At 34.8% G+C, this 20,734-nt stretch overlaps 3 protein-coding genes across 3 annotated transcripts; 1 reads left to right on the top strand and 2 right to left on the bottom strand.

Moving 5' to 3' along the window:
* Positions 1-1,136: 1,136 nt before the first annotated feature.
* LOC113765437 (crocetin glucosyltransferase, chloroplastic-like) lies at positions 1,137-3,112 on the bottom strand. Its single transcript, XM_027309612.1, has one exon. The coding sequence runs from the start codon at positions 2,820-2,822 to the stop codon at positions 1,407-1,409; it is 1,416 nt and encodes a 471-aa protein (XP_027165413.1). The 5' UTR covers positions 2,823-3,112; the 3' UTR covers positions 1,137-1,406.
* A 4,708-nt stretch (positions 3,113-7,820) lies between these two features.
* On the bottom strand, positions 7,821-9,635 carry LOC113765438 (crocetin glucosyltransferase, chloroplastic). The gene has a single exon (XM_027309613.1). The coding sequence runs from the start codon at positions 9,459-9,461 to the stop codon at positions 8,052-8,054; it is 1,410 nt and encodes a 469-aa protein (XP_027165414.1). The 5' UTR covers positions 9,462-9,635; the 3' UTR covers positions 7,821-8,051.
* A 9,093-nt stretch (positions 9,636-18,728) lies between these two features.
* LOC113765644 (UDP-glycosyltransferase 75C1-like) lies at positions 18,729-20,256 on the top strand. The gene has a single exon (XM_027309877.1). It carries the CDS (start codon positions 18,805-18,807, stop codon positions 20,200-20,202), a length of 1,398 nt encoding a protein of 465 aa, XP_027165678.1. The 5' UTR covers positions 18,729-18,804; the 3' UTR covers positions 20,203-20,256.
* Positions 20,257-20,734: the final 478 nt, after the last annotated feature.

Consider the following 20,734-nt stretch of genomic DNA (forward strand, 5'->3'; position numbering starts at 1 on the left):
TGGATAATATATGAGCAAATTTTGAATTTCAAATTTAAATTTTGCATATGTGTCATATATTTAACGTTAATTGTATATACATTGACAGTGTATACAAGATTAATCCTATGTAAATATGCAAAATGTCATTTGTTCTATTTAACAAGTTATATGAACTTCATCTGTGAATGTATGCTTTACCTTCCTATTTGCTAGTTGCGTTCAGGATGATGCAGAGTTGTGATTTATACACAGAATTATCATGTCAAATCCAGATTCAAAACTCCCTTAGCCTTAAGTCAAAATTTTATACATCACGTATATTTCTGAAAAGCTTAACAATGTAACCACCCCTTTGGTTGGAGGGTTTTGCACCCCTCAAAGAGAATGAGAGGGTAATGATTGTCATTGATGGTGTTTGGCACACTTTTCTTTTTTTTCGACAACTATAACATTTGTATAAATTAATCTATCATATCTACAGAGAGAAGAGCCTAAAGAGACTGTGTAAGGGTCTAACAAATATATAGATCTAATTAAATTAAAGAAATGCTCTAACATTTCTTTTGAATTTTTTTCATTGCAGGTGAGTTTTGAACTCCCGATCTACATCCCAAAGAAGGAAATCTCTCTCTGTTGGCCATTAAGCTTTGCTCAGTGGTTGTTTGTTACACTACTGTGGGCTTTTTCATTGCCACTTTTGGGTCTTTCATTTACCCAAAGCTCATTGCGGGACCAGTTTGGGCACTTTCACTCCCATTACCCACCAAGATAGAAAAATAAAACAAAAACAAACTGAAAAATGGGGAAGGAAAAGCCAAAAAGGATGACAGCCGCAGCGTCTTCCATCTTGCCTCCAGTACTCCTACTTCCCTTTTCTGTTTCATCCCAACCTCTCTCTCTCCTCCCTTCTTTCTTTCTCTATCTTACGCAACTTCTACTCTTTTCTCTCTCGCAAGTTATGGTGGTGGGAGGTGGCTGTGAAATGAGTTGGAGGTGGCAATAATAATCTTTTTTTATTCAAAAAGTCATTAACATTATGGTACCAGATTTTATCAAAAGGAATCTACGCAAATCTATTATCAAGTGGAAGAAAAGGAAAATAAATTTTTTTATTCAAAAAATCAATGAAATTATGGTAACTATCAAACACCAGATTTTATCAAAAGGAATCTACACAAATCCATTATTATTGAAGGGTCTTTCACAGTGATTATCATTGCTATTCCTTAGCAACAACCAATCGGGTGGTAATTTTTCTTCAAAAGAGAAATAATTACATGGAGGCCCTGCGTACTCTACTACTTAAGATCAGTGTAAATCAGACATACAAACACTAAGTCAATCCATCGAAATCCCAAAAACGAAGAACAAAAGATAGACGTATCTTAAATTATGCTACCAATCTACAACTGGTTTGACTCAGCTCAGTAACCTTTTCCGGCCTCTTCAACAAATGCTTTTAGATTCTTGTCTGAAGATCCACCTTCTTGCGTTACCTCCCTAGCCAATTCTTTCCATTTCATAGCATTCCTCCTCAATTCAATCCCTTTCTCCTCATCATCCATCACCGTCTCTATACATCTGTTGATCTCATCACCGTCAACTGTGCCATCTTCATTAGGTACAACCTTCACTCCTGTTTCCCAAACATCTTCTATCAACTTTGCGTTCGTTCCTTGATCGACCCAATGAGGAAATGCGATCACCGGCACGCCACAAACTAGACTCTCCAACGTCGAATTCCATCCACAATGCGTGAGGAAACATCCCAATGAAGGATGTGTTAGCACCTCAATTTGAGAACACCATGGCACTATCATCCCTTTCTCTTCCAATTCCTCCATGCAACTCAAGCTATCTTCTTCTTTCTCTTCTTCTCCATCTTCCTTCGCTCTTATCACCCACAAAAATGGCCTTCCACTCTTCAACAAGCCGCTCGCAATCTCCTCTATTTGTTTCTTAGGCAGCCTCAGTAAACTGCCAAATGATACATAAACAACTGAGGCAGCAGGCCTTGAATTCAACCATTCTTTGTAATCTTTTGATTTTTGGAAAAGATCACCGCTGAAGGAAGTTTCTGATGGATCTTTCCCATCCAAGAATGCCGAGGGAGTCAAGGGTCCAATAGCAATCAAATTATAGCTCTCAATAGCTTTGAGAGCTTGAGGTTCCAGTGCATCAAACGTGTTGACAAGTACTTTTGGCTTTTCTTCTTCATCCAGTGTTTCAAGTTGCCTCTTGAAAGCTGAAAGAATGGAGCTGTTTATAGCATCGCTAGAAGGTAGTATAAAGGACGGAAGGTCCTTGGCTTTCATCGATGGCAGGCCTGGAAACTGAATTGACCAAGTGGGGTCACTGCTGTTATTCTTCACGTCATCTTCATAGCCATGGAAGTAATAATAGAATATGTCCATAACGGTGGCCGGTTGAATCCAGAGAAGGGCAGATGGGATGTGACACTGACGCGCCACCGTCGTGGCCCAAGGACAGGGAAGTAAAAAGGTGCAGACAAGGCACGTTACTGGGCAGCCTTGGTTAGCACTAGTGTTGATGACATTTTTGAGGGCATTTGATCCATGTTTCTCCATCCCGGACATGTGTTCACTGTGACCTACACCCTTTGGCTGGAATCCGTCGTCATAACCGTCTGAAAAGCTTGCAAAACTTAGGCCTTTTGGGATGCTGCCGGAGGATTTCGTCATACGGCCGAGGGCAAAAACGCTGGTGGCAAAGGTCACTTGTATGCCCATTCTTAGGAGTCTTTTGGCAAATTGCAAGGATGGATTAATGTGGCCTTGGACCGGATAACTTACAAGGAGAATATGTCTTTGTTGCGGCATTTTTAGCAGCTTCTTGATTTTTCTTCTGGGATTTTATGCCAAGAATCTAAAATTTTTCGAGAGGTGGGAGCAAATTATAATATCAACAAAGGTATGAAGGAATTTTGAAGATGGTGGTCATTATGATTGTAGGAATGTGTTTGTTTGTGATTTTGAGGTGACAGTGGCTAAGTTGTGTGTAGGATGCATCTGAGTGACGTTGATATGTACAGCTTGTGTGGATACCAAGAATTGTTGGCCCAATGACGTTTGTGGTGACGATTTGGAGAAAAACACTGGGCAGTTTTGTTTAGTTCTCCTAGGAAATAATTGAGCAGTGGACATTGACAGTGTTAATCATCATTTTGTTAATCATTGTGATGCTGATTTTTCTATGATTTTTCTTCTTGACTTGCCTTGATAAATCAGTTATTTTATACATGGTATGAACCAGAATTGAACTAGTCCTCTATCTTCGTTTCCATAAATCTCCAGAGACACCCTTTCCTGCTTAGGTCATTATCAGCATAACACCACTTGTTCGTCCCCAGAAATTTTGAAGCTAATAAACAAACAAAAATGGAAATAGAGTTTTATTTGGGGCCACATGCTTCAATCTTTAAAATTAACGGTGTTTGAATCTGATTGAGTGAAGTTTTCCGAAAGCTTTCGAACGTTGGGAAATTAGGTAACAGGTTTTGGTATGTAATTTCGCACAAAACATCTCCAGTTTAGGTAAATTGAAAGATACAAAAGCACCAAATATGCAATCAATTTTCTTGTCTTTCTGGTCTTAATAAGCTTCTTACCATGTCTAATGCTAGAGGTCATAATAATGAATGTGCATTCAAATGGTAAACCAAGTACAAAAATGATACCAGTTGGAAATGCCTAAGATTTTTTTTCCTTTTGGGGAAAAGGTGATGATTTACACAAAGGAGACCTGTTAATCAATGCTAAATCCTTTTGTTTCCACATTGATCGATTTTGTGTTAGACTTATTTACTAATCTGGGCTTCTGCTGATTAATTTTATTTTGTTAAAAACGAGTTAAATGAAGACCGGTAAAGCCCACTACAGTATGATCCATTACAATTGGAGCCTAGGTCTATCTCAATCATCTATTTGGTGTGATATGCAAGGTGTATGGCTCTTATTTAGATCAGGGTTACTTTAATTGGGGGTCTCACTATAGTTTGCTAGGGTGGCTTGTGCCATTGATAGCCACCATACAGAGCTTGGAGAGGGAGAGGAAGCCATCTATGCAAGTCACATGAACCACAACATGCTGATCAAGGTGATCACGCATTTCTCAATATCTCCATCTATCTTCAGAGAACAGTACGCATTTATATTACAGATATATTACAGTTGCATTCAAATATCTGATATTGAGATTCTGGACATTCTTACATTTTGGCATACGCTCCAAATTCTAAGATATTTTTTTTTCAATATCTAAGATAATTGATTATTTGTATGAATGATCTAGTCTCTTATGGTTCGTGATAACATTTGCATGTTTTGACCAGCAGAACCGAATTGCATATGCTAAAATTGCTTTTATTTATCTTGAAGACAATTAGGGAAACCGGAAAAGAAAGAATTTTATTGAAAAATCAGAAATGACAAAATTGGAGATGGCACAATGATTGTTGCCCCTGAAAAATTAATAGAGTTTTTAGTGAAGAAAATTTCCCAATAATTGGTTATATAATTCTAAAGAGCCTAGGCTAGGTTGCAAACGAATCAAACCATTTGTCTAGAATTCAGTCAACATTGAACTCGAGTTAAACTTGATTTCAAAGATACCCAATTAATTATCTCGCGAGTCGGTTCGATTATATATGTATATTTTAATAGTAAAATTACATATATCTTCATAATATTTTATTATTTATTAAAAATTATTACAATATAAAGATCAAACTCGAACTCGATTCAAATTCGAATCGAGTTTGAGGTTAAAAAATAATAATTATTTTATTTATTTTTAAAAAATAAATAATAATCATTTTTTTAACCTCGAATTTTATTCGAATTTGAATTGAGTTCGAGTTTGATCTTTATATTGAAAACTTGTCGAACTCAAATTGAAGTTCGAATTTAATAAAATTAAATCGAGACTCGATTCGATTAGATTAAAATTCGACTTTACTCGACTCGTTTGCGGCACTAGCCTAGATTTCAATCATTTGAAAACTATTCCAAATGCAAACGTGCACAATTTACTACTAATTAGTAGTTGTAATTGTTTAGTCACAAGCAGGAAAAGTTTTTTTTTTGTAGGCTGAACATTGCAGCAAAGCAAGATTATACAATCTTAGATTCACAAAAATGACGAAAGGGAATACGTCACTCGATAACCAAGCCAACGACACAAGGACAATGACGAGGTACACAATACCATGCATGCATGGGACCCGAAAGCACACTCGAGAAATCCTGATGAGTCAGCTGTGTACAGAAAACTACATGTGACTGCTTTCTTTCCTCCCTTGGGGACTCTTCATATTGACTAAATGACGGCGGGCATTGCCGCAATCGACTGCAGAGGAACTTATAGATAAGATTAGAAGGAACCAGACCGTGCAAGTACACCGTAGGTCCATCGATAAAATTATGGTTAAAATGTATTGCACTATAATTTGTTTTTAAATTAAAAGAAATTATAATTGTAAAAAAATGAGCCTAAAAATGTTTATCTTTAGTGGAATATTTCAAAAGTTTGCTTCAACTTGTTTAATATGATGCAATAAAGATATATACTGTATTGTATGGATAAATAACACTAAAGAATTTAAAAAGCAAGCACATGAGAAATGCAAACCGATTCAATATTAACATAAATGATACATGCTTCATAAAAATCAAGTATCATGCTATTATAATTACAAATGTATAAAATTTCATCACCATTTCTTTTTCAAACAAGACAGTATTATGCAAAACTTCTATCCTACAAATTCACAATAAAACTAGCAAGAAAGTTGAATGGAAGGCTTTTCAATGCATAACAGGGTACAAAAATTCAATACCAAAGAATTAGTAAAGGAAGTGCAAGATTCAATTATGCATTAAAAAGGAACTAAAACATCAAAATTGCAAAAAATAAATTTTGCATTTAGATTTAAGACAAACCGCACAAAAGGAAAATCGATTTGCAGAACCAAAATAATGGAAGGCTTAATGAATATCAAGGAGATCAAGCCAAAATAAATAAATACACCAAGGTAACAGAATAAAGAGGCAAAAAAAGAAAAATGATAAATGCTAAATAAAATATAGTTAATAAAAAAAGTTAAAAAATACAGTTAATAAAAAAAAGTAAGTCCATATTTTGTAGCATGAATGAGGGAAGAATAGGAAAAAAAAAATGGAATATACTAGACAGTAAGAGTAATGGAGGTAAAAAGTCTATTATTTATGTTCTCCTAAAAAAAATTATCATGATTCATGAATCATGATTTTTGAACAATGGAACAAAAGAAACATCCATTCCCATGCAAGAAAAACATACATTCAATTAATTATAGAGGAAAAAGGAAAAAATGCATTGATTGAGCGGAATGAGAAAAGGCAGAGAAATATTAGCATGAAGGAAAAAAAGAAAAGAAAAATCAAAATACTGGATTAAAGATTTAAAATTGATGGAATAAAAAGTGACAGTATAAATCAGTTGATTGTTACGACACCTCTCTATGGTCAACAATAATCATCTAGAAAAATAGTAAGAAAATAATATTTCCAAATAATAATACATATGGTTTTTTTGGACACCTCTCTTCTTAGTATAATTAATTATAAAGAAAAAATTTGAAGGGGCAAAAAGGAAAGATGAAGAAAAAAGAGGGAGATGAAGGTTAAAATCAAAAGAGGAAGAAAAGAAGAATTGGGAGGAGAGATATTCAACTACAAAAATAGTGAAGCAAAAATTCAACTACAAATAGAAATTGACAATATGTTGTCAAAATAAGAGACTATACACTTGGCAAAAAAAGAGGTTGCTATATTAAACTCTCTTTCCTTTTATATACAAGGCGGATAAGTTTAATATTGTTCAAAATTGGACTAGTTTTTTTTTTTTTTTGAAAAAGAAAAACTGGACCAGTTTAATGTCCACAGAGGGTATTAATATGATAAGGATATGGAGAGTATTAAAAACTTGAGCTATTCTAAATGCAACAAAATAATGTTATATACGGTAAATTATATATAATCTCCCTCTCGGTTAGCATAATGTTAGATAACCCTTCCAAGGTTTCAAAATAGTCGCATATCTCCTCTATAGTTTTATGTAAAGTACAAAATGAATGGAATGCATAATCAGTTAGGTGATTGAACAACCGTGCTTTAAAAGTGTATGTGGTGAAATCATAATATCTACTTAATCTCCCTATAGTTTCCATAAATATCTATTTTATCCCCTATAATTTTTGTATTTGTCTACATAATCCCGTTATATATAGTTTTGTACAAAATAGTTAAGTCATTGTTTGATTTAGCATTTAAATAATGTTATTGCTAATATTTCAATTAATGACATTACATAGACTATTTTTCGTTAAATTTCTAGTTTACATGAAACCGTAAGGGGTTAAGTGGAATTTTGAAACATTAGGAGAATTATGTGGCAATAGATGAAATCACAAGGGGTTATTAGTAATTTATCTTATCATATATTGTGCAAAGAATTGTCTATTTTCAAGTAAGAAAATAGGAATATTTCAGACCTGATAATTTTGAAAGTTACAAACAACTCCTAGTCACTAGTTTGCCCATATCTATCTTAACTCTATCCTTTTCTCCTATATTTTAGGTATTTCTATCCTCTGATTTAGCGATAATTTTGCGAATATTTAAAATTCCGAGTAATAAAAATTAAGAATTAAGAGAGTTTTAGAATTTCTGCAATTTTTAGGGATACCAGTCTCCATGACATTGCCAGAATTCTTTCAGGTATACACACCATCAAACCATTTTACAATGAGATGCTTTACTTAATAGTGACGACAATGATTTATGAATGCATGATTTATGGTGAAGACTGAAAAGTATTTAATTTAGCAAAAATATAGTAATGCCAAATCCATATTTAGGATTCTCTTTGGCTTAACTCAAACATTTAGAAGCCCTACGTACTCTTATCAAACATGCAAACACTAAATTTATCCATGAAAATCCCCTATTAAAAAACAAGGAAAAAAGACAAACAAATCTTACTACACTAATCTACAAGTTTGACTCAGCTTAGTAACCTTTTCCAGCGTCTTCAACAAATGCTTTTAGATTCTTGTCCGATGATCCACCTTCTTGCATTGCCTCCCTTGCCAATTCTTTCCAGTTCATAGCATTCCTCCTCAATTCAATCCCTTTCGCCCCATCATCCATCACTGTCTCTATACATCTTTTGATCTCATCACTCTCAACTGTGCCATCTTCATTAGGTATAACCCTCACACCTGTTTCCCAAACATCTTCTATCAACTTTGCATTGGTTCCTTGATCAGTCCAGTGAGGAAATGCGATCATCGGCACCCCACAAACTAGACTCTCCAACGTCGAGTTCCATCCACAATGCGTCACGAAACATCCCAATGAAGGATGTGTCAGCACCTCAATTTGAGAACACCATGGCACTATCATCCCTTTCTCTTCCAATTCCTCCATGCAACTCAGTCTATCTTCTTCTTTCTCTTCTTCTCCATCTTCCTTCGCTCTTATCACCCACAAAAATGGCCTTCCACTCTTCAACAAGCCGCTCGCAATCTCCTCCATTTGTTTCTTAGGCAGCCTCAGTAAACTGCCAAATGATACATAAACAACTGAGGCAGCAGGCCTCGAATTCAACCATTCTTTGTAATCTTTTGATTTTTGGAAAAGATCACCGCTGAAGGAAGTTTCTGATGGATCTTTCCCATCCAAGAATGCCGAGGGAGTCAAGGGTCCAATAGCAATCAAATTATAGCTCTCAATAGCTTTGAGAGCTTGAGGTTCCAGTGCATCAAACGTGTTGACAAGTACTTTTGGCTTTTCTTCTTCATCCAGTGTTTCAAGTTGCCTCTTGAAAGTTGGAAGAGCAAAACTGTAGATAGCATCGCTAGAAGGTAGCATAAAGGAAGGAAGGTCCGTGGTTTTCATCGATGGCAGGCCTGGAAACTGAATTGACCAAGTGGGGTCACTGCTGTTATTCTTCACATCATCTTCATAGCCATGGAAGTAATAATAGTATATGTCCATGACGGTGGCTGGTTGAATCCAGAGAAGGGCAGATGGGATGTGACATTCATGAGCCGCCGTGGCGGCCCAAGGAAGTAAAAGAGTGTAGACCAGGCACGTTACCGGGCGGCCTTGGTCAGCACTAGTGTTGATGACATTTCTTAGGGTATTTGATCCTTGTTTCTCGATGCCAGACATGTATTCAGTGGGATCTACACCCTTTGGCCGGAATCCGTCATCGTAACCATCCGAAAAAGGTGCAAAACTCAAACCTTTTGGGATACTGCCGGAGAATTTCGTCATACGGCTGAGGGCGAAAACGCTGGTGGCAAAGGTCACTTGTACGTCCATTCTTAGGAGTCTTTTGGCAAATTGCAAGGATGGATTAATGTGGCCTTGGGCTGGAAAAGTTACAAGGAGAACATGTCTTTGTTCCACCATTTTTAGCAGCTTCTTGATTTTTCTTCTGGGAATTTAAGCCAAGAATTTATTGAAGGTGGGAGCAGATTAAGATATGAACAATGGTATGAAGAAAATTTGAAGATGGTGATAATTATGAATGCAGGAACGTGTGATTGTGATTTTGAGATGGGAATGGCTAAGTTGTGTCTAGGATGCATCTGAGTGACGTTGTTATATACAGCTTGTGTGGATAACAAGAATTGTTGCCCAACGACGTTTGTGGTGACGATTTGGAGAAAAGCACTGGACATTTTTGTTTTGTTCTCCTAGGAAATAATTGAGAGGATATTCAAAGTATTAATCCTTTTGTCAAATATCATCGTACTGATTTTTCTTCTTGACTTGCCTTGACAAATCTTGTGTCTTGCTACCTGATAAATCTATGGTTACTTCCCATGTGTTTTTTTTTCCTCAGAACAAAATTTGAATCGATTCGGCTCTGATTACTATCACGATTTAGAGCATGCTTTCGAAACTATAGGAGATTTACAAGAGTTTTTATAAATAATTCACCAATACATTTTTCATATTGATAATATGATTTAAACACACCAACACATTTCTCACATCGATAACGTGATTGAGACATAATTTTTTTTAAATATCTACTTATCAATTGAACCAAACTTGTGTTACACTTCCTATAATATTCATGTGTACAAGACAAATTCTGAACGCTCACGCATGACGTGGACTGCACATCAATAGCGTGATTGAGACACACGATTTTTTTTTAAGTATGTTATTTATGTGTACAAGACAAATTCTGAACACTCACGCATTACGCGAACTGTTTCAGGTCCTTGGGTTATGTAACTTGAATACAGCTGTGCCAACTTGTGCGGTCCGAATTTGAAAAGTCATAGTTCCCTTTCTCTTACGGATTTCGAAAGCTTACTTGGGCGAGACGAAGAAGTGGAGACCTATATCTATGACTTTTTCGCATTATAATCATGATTATCTCAGTAGTATATATATAAAACTGATTTTTTTTTATATGGATTGACAATTATTCGAATAAAAAAAGATTGTTTCATTTCAAAATATTGGACTAATTAATTACCAGTCTAATAAGATTAATCTTTTCATTGGTTCTAATTTACTGTGGAAACCATTGTCAGTTTTCCATCCTATTTAAGTATTCAACCAGAATTGAAGTAGTCCTCCGTTTTCGTTTCCATTAATCTTCATAGGAAACCATTTCTGCTTTGGTCATTATCAGTATTCGGCCACGTAAATCGATAAAGATTCAGGTAGCCCCAGAAATTTTGAAACTAATAAACAAACAAAAATGGAAATAGGGTTTGATTTGGAGCCACAAGCTTTAATCTTTAAAATTTACTCGTGTTTGAATCTGATTGAATGAAATTTCACGAAAGCTTTCGAAAGTTGGGAATTAGTTAGCAGGTTTGGTGTGTAATTTAGCACGGAACATCTCCAGTTCAGGTAAATAGAAAGATACAAAAGCACCAAATATGCAAGCAATTTTCTCTTCTACCTTTAATGTAAGTGAAATCATCGAAAAAAAAGAAAAAGATTAAGACGAAAATTGATTAGTAAGTGAACCTTTATTCAAGGGGTGAAATAATATTAGTTTAGACGTATAAGGTGTTGATTTGTAGATTTCAAGAATAACTAAATATTTGCTATAGTAAACATGTAACTTGAGATTCATTATTTTTCAGATCATCCAATGGTATAAAATTATGCTTAAGAATACAAGATGTGTATTATAATTAACATATGCAATTGGCAAATAATTGTACATAATCGAATTGTCGAATGAATGTTTGGTTGGCTTGTAATTCATATAAAACGGATACGTAAGAAAAGTTAAATATAAATACCATTTGCTTAAAAAAACAAATTACATTTAATAGAAGAGAAAAAATATAGCATCATGTAATATATATTAGTTCAAGGTCCAATACTGTGAAAATGGAGAGGACAATTGTAAAGATTCCAAGAATTTTGTAGGGCAATTGTGAGGTTAATTTCTGAACCCTTAATTTTGTGTAGTTCGTTGGTATTCATGAACTAGTTTGGTTGTTTTCTCCAATAAAAATAGTCTAGTGAGATAAATTTCCCGACCAATTAATTTTTTTCCTTTCTGATTTAATTTATACTGAGGAACTTCAATCAGCGCTAGTTTTCGAACAGATTTAACCAGCCACTTTTTATGGTGAACCAGAAATGTACTAGGCCTACGTACATAATAATCACTTGTTTTTCCCAGAACTAAAATTAATAGATAAATAAAATTGGAATTACAGTTTGATTTGCAGCCTCATGTTCTACTTTTGGCCAGCGTCCGCCGAAAGGCACATCAGTTTTTTTTTTTTTTTTGATAATAAACTAATTTTAACGTTCCCAAGTCAAATCAAATATCACTAAAATTTTTGATTTGGTAAGAATAGTCATATGTAATTTCTTTAAAATTTGTTGTGTTATCAAAATTCGATTTGCCTTTGATCTGCATATGATAGGTTCAAGCTTTCGCAAAGAATGTGACATGTTTGGTACGTACTTTCGCAAAGAACATGTCTAGTTCGGATAAAAGGAAAGATACAAAGACAAACGTAAGTAAACGGGATTGTAGCATTTTCTTGGTCAATTCCAATGCAGCAATTTAGTTGCCGTGATTTAGATCTCTTCTAGCTTTAGTTCAAGTGAAGTCGTACAGAAACAAGAAAAGGTAGGATAAATTGAACAAATACTTAGTGGTAAGGGGGAGATTCTGAATTGACTAAGTTCAGGGCTTAAAAGCTTATAGGAAAGCAAAGCAAATTTTAAAATCAATAAACATGACGTATATGATTCAAATTTGTATATTTGTATTGATAAATTTGACAATGAGATTTTCACAATTTAATGTGTGTAATAAGTTATCAAGCGATATAAATTGCTCAAATTTACACCCCTGGTGTAAGTTGATTCTTAATAAATCTAGTGAATATTAACATTAATACGATTGGAATTTTTATATTTGTATTAATTAATTTGATAATGAGATTTTCACAATTTAATTAGTGCAATAAGTTAGCAGGTTTTATTGGCTAGTCAACCCAGCATTTTCTAGGATTAAAATGCCAAAAAAATGAAAATTGATAGAACCCTAATTTTTCAGAAGGCTAAACTAGAATTGAACTCATATGCATTTGAAAGTGCTGCATTTGTCCATACTTCATTCATGGAGGGGTGGCCTCTTGGAAAAGGCCCCCTTCATAAACAATTGTTTTCGTTGTTCAGCTTAGGTAGGGTTTTTTTTTTTGGATAAAATGCAATCTTCATTAACAAATTGCTGAAAATCATCCATTACAAATTGATCTACATCATTACCCTAATAATAGATTAAACATGCACCAAATTCTAAACAAATGTAAAAAATACAAAAAAATTTAAAATGGTGTTCTAACTCATATATCGCCACATCTCCTTTTTGCTAATGTTGCAATCGTCAAAATTATTAATCAACAGTTTTAAACTCTAATAATGATGATGAGATATGTCGAAATAGACCCAAGATCCAAAAAAAATTTCAGATCTGAAGTAAATTTAGATCTAACAATAAAAAAAAAAGAAAAAACACAAAAATCTTCATATGAATCCCTAGGAGAATAGAAAATTCTCATTAGAAATCCTTAGGAGAAATAGAAAACTCTCATTACGAAAATTTAGGAGAGACTTTATTAGAAAAACAATATAAGATGAAATGAAATTCATGGGAGGGAGACCTAAGAGGAGGCCTTTGAAAAAAGCATAAGAAGTAGAGAAAAATTGGAGAAGAGGAAAAGGAAAGAGAAGTTATTGAATCATAATTATGAAGAAAAGAGAAGTTCAATAGCTTTGGTAGGTTTATCTTAATGTATGTATTCTTTGACGCATATACTTCAAGTTACAAATCATTTTTTGCTCAAAAAACTCAAAATAATTCATACCGTATTTGAAAGTATTTGCATTTTAGTCTTGAACCACACCAAGGTAACCAGAATTCCTGTAGTTTATGATAAGAATTTGCCTGCTAGTCTGGTCTATTGCTTGTTTTCTTCAATTTTTAAAAATATTTTGCAGATGGTGCTCAAAAAAACAAAAGAAGAAGAAGAAGAAGAAGAAAACAAACACTCACCCGAATCTTGATTGTTGTTACATCCCAGTCTTAGCAATGTGATATTTGATTTTTGGGACATCAATTTTCTAGAAGCATTTGTTTGTATTCTCTCCACTCTCCTGAGAATTTTAGGCATCGTGTAGATAGTAGTTGACGGGCTTTTAATATACGTACAAGTTAAAAAAAAATTGAATTACACCCGTTCACTTCAAATATACATGTCAACTAGTAGTTTAGGATATATATCGGGTCGATCCCACAGGGAAGAGTAAACAATTACCGGTATTACTAAAGCTTCTCTATTATTTAGACTATCAATGAATTATAACAAATTTAACCTACTGAAATTATACAAAATAACAAATAAAAGCTCCTTAGGTTGTGGTATCCCTAACTACTCATGCAAGTGCTATATTTGGATCATTGAGTACTGCATCTAAGCTAGTTATGGTGTAATTTCCTTATGCATTTGAATCCTACTTTCGTAGTGAATCAATTATATTTATAACTAATCCATACCTATTCTCATGGTTATGAAATTAGCTACAAGTTCATTTCTTCAGTGAAATTACATGAAATGAATCACTAAAAACCACATAGGTGCACCTATACTTTCGTGAGTGTACTCCCTATGTTTAGCACTTCTTGAACAAGTGTTAAATCTCAATTTTCATTGCAGAAACAACACCTTAGATAATCACAATCAATGGTACCAGATTAATCATGATTTAAAGAGCCAAAATGCTAAATAACTTGCTCAAATCATAGCAATCAAATAACCAAATAATAAACACTAACAATTATAGAAAGTTCAACCAAACCCAAGGCATAAACTTTAGAGACACATATTGAACACAAAATCCAGAACTTGCATATCAACTAAACTTAGAATCCAATACAAAAGATAAAGAGTTGGAAAAGAGATAACCCTTGTCACATGAGCTTCAACTCCTCCTTCTTCATCTCCATTTTCATCCTAATCTAGCTAATATACAAGAATGGAAGAGCTACACTATTCTAAACTAAACTATCCTACTACTCAGAAAGTGCAAGAGCTACATCTTTGCACTCCAAGTTTCTCCCGTATGTCTCTCCATTCTTTTGCAAGATTTGGCTATTTCAAGACAAAGGAAGTCAAGAAAATGAGGCCTACACTTCCCTTTTACAGCTGGTAATGTTTTTCACATGTCTAGCATTGCATGTGACTTATTGGAGGTGAAATTGAGTTTTCCGCATAAAGAGCAGCCTTCTCTGACCACAATCCGGCCAGAAATCTGGCCATAAATCCGGCCAAGTTCCGGCCGGATTGCTACAGTGACATTTTGGTGCACTTTTGTTCAATTTCCAGTTCTGCTCCGATTTTGCGTCAACTTCAACTAAACTTTTCTTGATGATAAAAGCTGATTTAGCTCTTGACCAAAACATGAAACTTGTAGCCCTTTGAGTTAGCTTTCCAATGCATCAAGAATCACCTCATTTGGATCTGTGTAGGCTGATAAATGACCAAAATACCCTTGACTGCTCATTGCCCTGTTTCAGCTTCGACCAAATGAAATTAGCTACTGTACTTCGGCTTTTTGACTTGGAAAACCTTCAAACTGGATTCAGATGTCTCCACTAAAGTTGTAGATCTATCTCTTATCTTCAAATTGGTTCAAGAATCATCTTAATCCAATCATTGTAGCTCAAGTTATAGTCGAAATACGAAAATGTATCGAAACTGTCAAAATACACAAAATCCAAGTAAAAAGTGATAAAAATCTCATTTAATCACTTAAAAGTATTTTTCACTAATTATAGCCAAAATGATTCATTTTCTTCCAATAATATAACCAAAGTGACTAAAAATAATATAAAATGTCATACAATTATTATGTAAATTAGTCACTTATCAGTAGTTTTGAGTCAAAATCTCAATTAAAGTAAATTTTCAACCTTTTGTACATTAGTTTGAAATATGGATAACCTGGAAGTTCATGTAACTTTTGGAATGTTAATTGTGACAAATTCTAAGGTGCAGGGAAGAACGATAATATGTGTTTCACTGACAAATATGACTTAAAGTTCTCTATTTCTTTAATTTTTGCAATTTTATTTACATTGAGTTTTTTTTTTTTGGTTATCAAAGAGAGCTAAGCAGCTCAACATATAGATACTAAACGGGGGTGGTTACTCTCACAATATCCAAGTTCATCCATCTCCGAACTATATCCAGTGGGCTCTGTAAACGATACAACCCTGACTCCTTCTTGAGGCTATCTTTAGCTAAACAATCCACAAAGATGTAATCACATTCCAATTCTATAATCAAGCAATCGTATAGGGGCAAAACCTACTCTGGAGACACACCAAATGGGCAATGAAAAGCAGTACAATGAAATTCTAGTGCTTGTGACCAGAGAAGCCCCAATCCAAAATTGTCTCTCTTTCTTCTCTTTATTATTGGATATGGAGCCTGCATTCATTCTCAAATTTCAGCCCAGCAACAAAATTATTAAGATTATTACTATATTTATTTTCGACTTTCAAATTCTTCCTTTTTCCTCTGTCTTCTAAATCTTAAAGTTTCCATCGAATTGAAAAAAAAAAAAAAAACAAAATTCCTGTCAATTGGTAAATCCATTGCTTCTGTCTGGTTCTTATTTGCAGTTCCTCAACAATATACCTTTAAGGTTATTTAAGATACTTTTGGTTAGAAACAGCGCTTGTTCATAGCGAGATAACAATTTCTCCAAATGCTAATATGGCCCCAGCAAAAAGTTTGATGCACTCGGACATTTCATTACAACTTTTAAACACGAAAATTATAATTTGGTCAAATTTAGGGATCGTATGTCAAATGCATCTCAATGACAATTAGCTATTTTGGAATGTGAAAAATTTTGATAGTTTAGATACTATTGGAATGATTAGCTGTTTATGTTTTTTTTTTCCCTAAAAATTACCATTCAATTATGAATTTTATTTTGAGCAATTTCCGCCTTAATGCCATCAAAATGTCCCAAATCACTCCATTTGTCATATTTTATGAAAGTAATTAGTAAATAAACACCTATGGGCCGGCTATGAAAGTAGATAAATACATATGTACACACCAATCTTTTTGAGAATTTTTTGAATGGAAAACTGCCTTAACATTAAAGAACGAGTGTGGTATGTTGCAGAAACTTTCATTTGTAATCTGCTGGATTATGGTAATTGAAGATAAATCAGTAACTTAGGGTTCGAAATAATAGTTTAAGGTAAATTGAAATAGTTGATCATCTTACGATCCCAAGTGCTAAAAATCAATTTAAGTGTGCAAAATGATAGTGTTGAAAAATTGGAATTCAAAACATATAATCAAAATGAATGAAAAAAAATATCATACTGCACCTGATTATACTAAAATCAATAATCTGATGGTACATAATCAGCCAGTAGTTGATGGTAATGAAACAGTTAATCGTCCAATTAAATAAATACTTGATATAGGCAGGATAAATGATTTAAAGACAAGACACTAATTGCCAGGAATCCTCAGTTTTCTGGTAATGTAATAAGTGTAAGATGAGGTACTGTTATAAAATTATGTAATATGTGTGGTGTTAAATATAGCAGTCAAGTACTGCAATTCAACTAGTTATCCAACAGAGATCAATGTATGAATTTAGCAAATTAATACAACCAAAACCTTTGTATACAATTTGGACTCATAAGTAGGCCTATTAATGGGCCTAGAATAAGTCTAACCCTATGCTTTAATTGGACTAGGCAAAGTTTGGATTTAAATATTAGATCCAAATAAAATAAAAGTAGAGCTTGGATCATGCTAGATTTAGGCCCAATAAATGTTCCGAACTATATGTGAATATAATTTTTTTTTTTTGACAATACAGGGTATATCCCAACTTTTTGCCGCACTAATCACCTTGCACCTGAAGTACCCCGCCCTCCAAGAGCCTCAGGCATTAAGAGAGGTTCGAACCCTGGACCTTGGGACTTGAATGACTACCCCAAGACCAGTTGAACTAACCTCGAGGGGCGAGTATAATATTATATATATATATAATGACATAAAAATATTAATAATTTATATATATATTATAAATTATAGTAATTTATAATTATAAAATATATACTATATATAATTATATATTAATTATGAATTTGGACCAAACACAATTTGAGCTGAAATTCATGTAATAGCGTGAGTTGAGTCTAGGGATGGCGATGGGGGCGGGTGCCCGCGGGCAACAGCCCCGAGGGGGGCTCTCGGGGCAGGGGGAATTTTTTCCCCCCATTTATTAATTAGTTATACTAAATTTACTAATACATTTATACTAAATTTCTAATTACACTTAATAGAATAACATTTTTTTCTAAAAAAAAAGCACAAACACAATAATGAATTAGTGATTGTATTTGTACTAAAAGTGAAAACTTAACTATTTTAGTTGTATTTATTTCATCATGTTGGATTGTATTCAAATAACTTTTGTTTGATTGTTTTTATGAGTTTCAATTGTAAAATTAAAATGAATAATAACTTGATGATGTGTTGATATTTTAGTACTTGATTATTTATTAAAATTTAACTATAATAAAATTTTATTAATCCAGCGGGAAAAAATTTGTTAACTCCCCGCGGGGGAGACGGGGCGGGGCAGGGGGAGTAGGAGGCGAGAGACGGGGCAGGGGCGGGGGGAGTTTGTAGGCAGCGGGGCGGGGGATCCCCCGCCCCGTTGCCATCCCTAGTTGAGTCTCGATTTGTGAGTGACTTTGAACTTGCCAAAATTTTACTCAGAAAACTCAATTGATGCTCCCACTCATAATTTGACACGGCTGCTTACTATTTCGATGAACCTAAGTAATTAGGTAGACTGGCGGAACATTAGTCAAGGCAATAAGTGATGGAGTCATTATCATGATGAAAAATGATAACCATGATGAACGGTATCCCACCGTGCTTAATTTTCTACGAAACCAAGACAAAATAAAAAAAAAAAACGTTTTTCTCCAAATCGTCACCTCCTCTTAGTCAAAAATGGTTGCTGGTAAAAAAAAAAAAAATAGTGATGATTTGGACAGCGTAAACTATATAAACCATAGAAGTCATCAAGAAAAATCAACACATGTACAATTATATTTAGCCTTGCTAGGTCCTCCGTTTGCCCACAATGCATAGAAACATCAATACACAAAAAATCTACACAAGATTTTTCATCAAACACCATGAAGAATCAGCAGCACCACATTCTCATCAGTTGTCTAGCAGCCCAAGGCCATCTCAACCCCACTTTTCAGCTAGCAAAGAGCCTCGCACGAGCTGGTGCACGAGTCACTTTTGCCACCACCGTCTATGGCTTTAGCCGCATCAAAAACCTGCCGTCCTTTTCTGGTCTTTCCTTTGCCTCCTTCTCCGACGGCTACGACGATGCAGAGTCAAGAAAGAACATCAAATTTGATAGCTTCTTTGCCGATTTAACACATGTTGGATCCAAAAACCTCACGAAGTTGATCCAAACTTTGTCGGATGAGGACCGGCCGGTTACTTTCTTAATCTACGGTATTATGATGCCTTGGGCGGCTGAGGTTGCTAGTGGAATGAACATCCCATCTGCTTTTCTATCTTTTCAGTGTGCTGCTGCTTTAGCTATTTATCACAAGTACTTCAATAGCCAGGATGGTGTATATGATGGCGTTCGCAAAATTGAACCCTCCATTTCCGTCAAGTTACCTGATCTTCCGTTGTTTGAAAATTGTGATTTGCCCACCATTCTTGTACCCACTGATCCACAATTTGCTTCAGGCCCGCCTATTTTTCATGAGCACATAAGAGCCCTGGAGAAAGATTCTAAGCCTTGCGTACTGGTCAACACTTTTGCCGAGTTGGAAGAAGCATCAATCAGAGCTATTGTTGATCACATGAATGTGATCCCAATTGGACCTTTACTTCCTTGTGTTCATTCGAATGGGAATGATTTATTTGACAAGTCTGTCAGTCTTGATTTATTTGAATGTCACGAAAATGATTATCTCCAGTGGTTGGATTCAAAGCCCGAAAAGTCTGTGGTTTATACAGCATTTGGAAGTCTAACGAAGTTAAAGAAAGATGAAAAGTTAGAGATTTTGCACGGATTAGAGGAAACTGGCAGGCATTACATGATTGTTATGCGAGCAGTGGAGAATGAAGATGAAGAAGTAAAGGAAATGATGGAAAATGGGCTGAATGGAAAGGGGAAAATAGTGCCATGGTGTTCACAGATGGAGGTACTTTGTCACAAGTCAATAGGGTGTTTTCTCACGCACTGTGGGTGGAATTCAACCCTGGAGAGTCTAGTTGCTGGTGTTCCAATTGTGGGATGCCCACATTTTGCTGATCAGACAACAAATGCTAAGCTGATTGAGGAAGTTTGGAGCAACGGGGTGAGAGCAAAAGCTAATGAAGATGGGGTGGTGGGGAGAGAAGAGATCAAGAGATGTGTGGATGTTTTGATGGGAGGTGGAGAAAAGGAGGAAGAAATTAGAAGAAATGCTGCTAAGTGGAGAGGCTTGGCTTTGGAGGCTATGAAGGAAAATGGATCTTCACACAACAATTTCAAATTGTTTTTGGATAGTTTGGATAATTAATGGAACATTAAGACCCCTTTCTTGTACGGCAAAAACTTTTACAGAACATTCAAATTAAAAGAGCCATTTCTTCAACATGAAACTTTGACTTTGGTTCTTTGACGGTTGAAAAATCTCATGTAAAATCTTTGGTTCTTTGGTTCAACATGAAAATCTCATGTAATTGGCTCATTGCTGCATGATTCACTAATAAAGTCTTCTACCACAAGAGAGAGAGAGAGAATTACGAATTCAAATGCACGAGGTTGACGGGGTGAAGACGCTTCTTTTGACACCAACCAATTTTGCAAGGCCTGTATAGATTTGGGATAACTTCGTAAACATCGTTTTGGAGTCTCTTCATGAAGCTCCAAGACTGAGGGTGCTCTTGGCCTTTTGATTTAGTTAAAAAAAACATTGGGTTTTGATCCAATAGTCACTGACAACTTCTTTAAAACTCTCTCGTGCACTAAGCAAAGTGCTTCATTATTCTTAAAAAATCAAAAGAGTGCAACAGTACACTTTTTTGGTTTGATGGCTCACCTTTCGATCC

Source organism: Coffea eugenioides, chromosome 3 (assembly GCF_003713205.1).
Source record: "Coffea eugenioides isolate CCC68of chromosome 3, Ceug_1.0, whole genome shotgun sequence".
In the NCBI taxonomy this organism is placed as follows: Eukaryota; Viridiplantae; Streptophyta; class Magnoliopsida; order Gentianales; family Rubiaceae; genus Coffea; species Coffea eugenioides.

Coding starts and splice junctions, on each gene's coding strand:
- LOC113765437 (XM_027309612.1), bottom strand. CDS start 2,822: ATGCCGCAACAAAGACATATTCTCCTTGTAAGTTATCCGGTCCAAGGC.
- LOC113765438 (XM_027309613.1), bottom strand. CDS start 9,461: ATGGTGGAACAAAGACATGTTCTCCTTGTAACTTTTCCAGCCCAAGGC.
- LOC113765644 (XM_027309877.1), top strand. CDS start 18,805: ATGAAGAATCAGCAGCACCACATTCTCATCAGTTGTCTAGCAGCCCAA.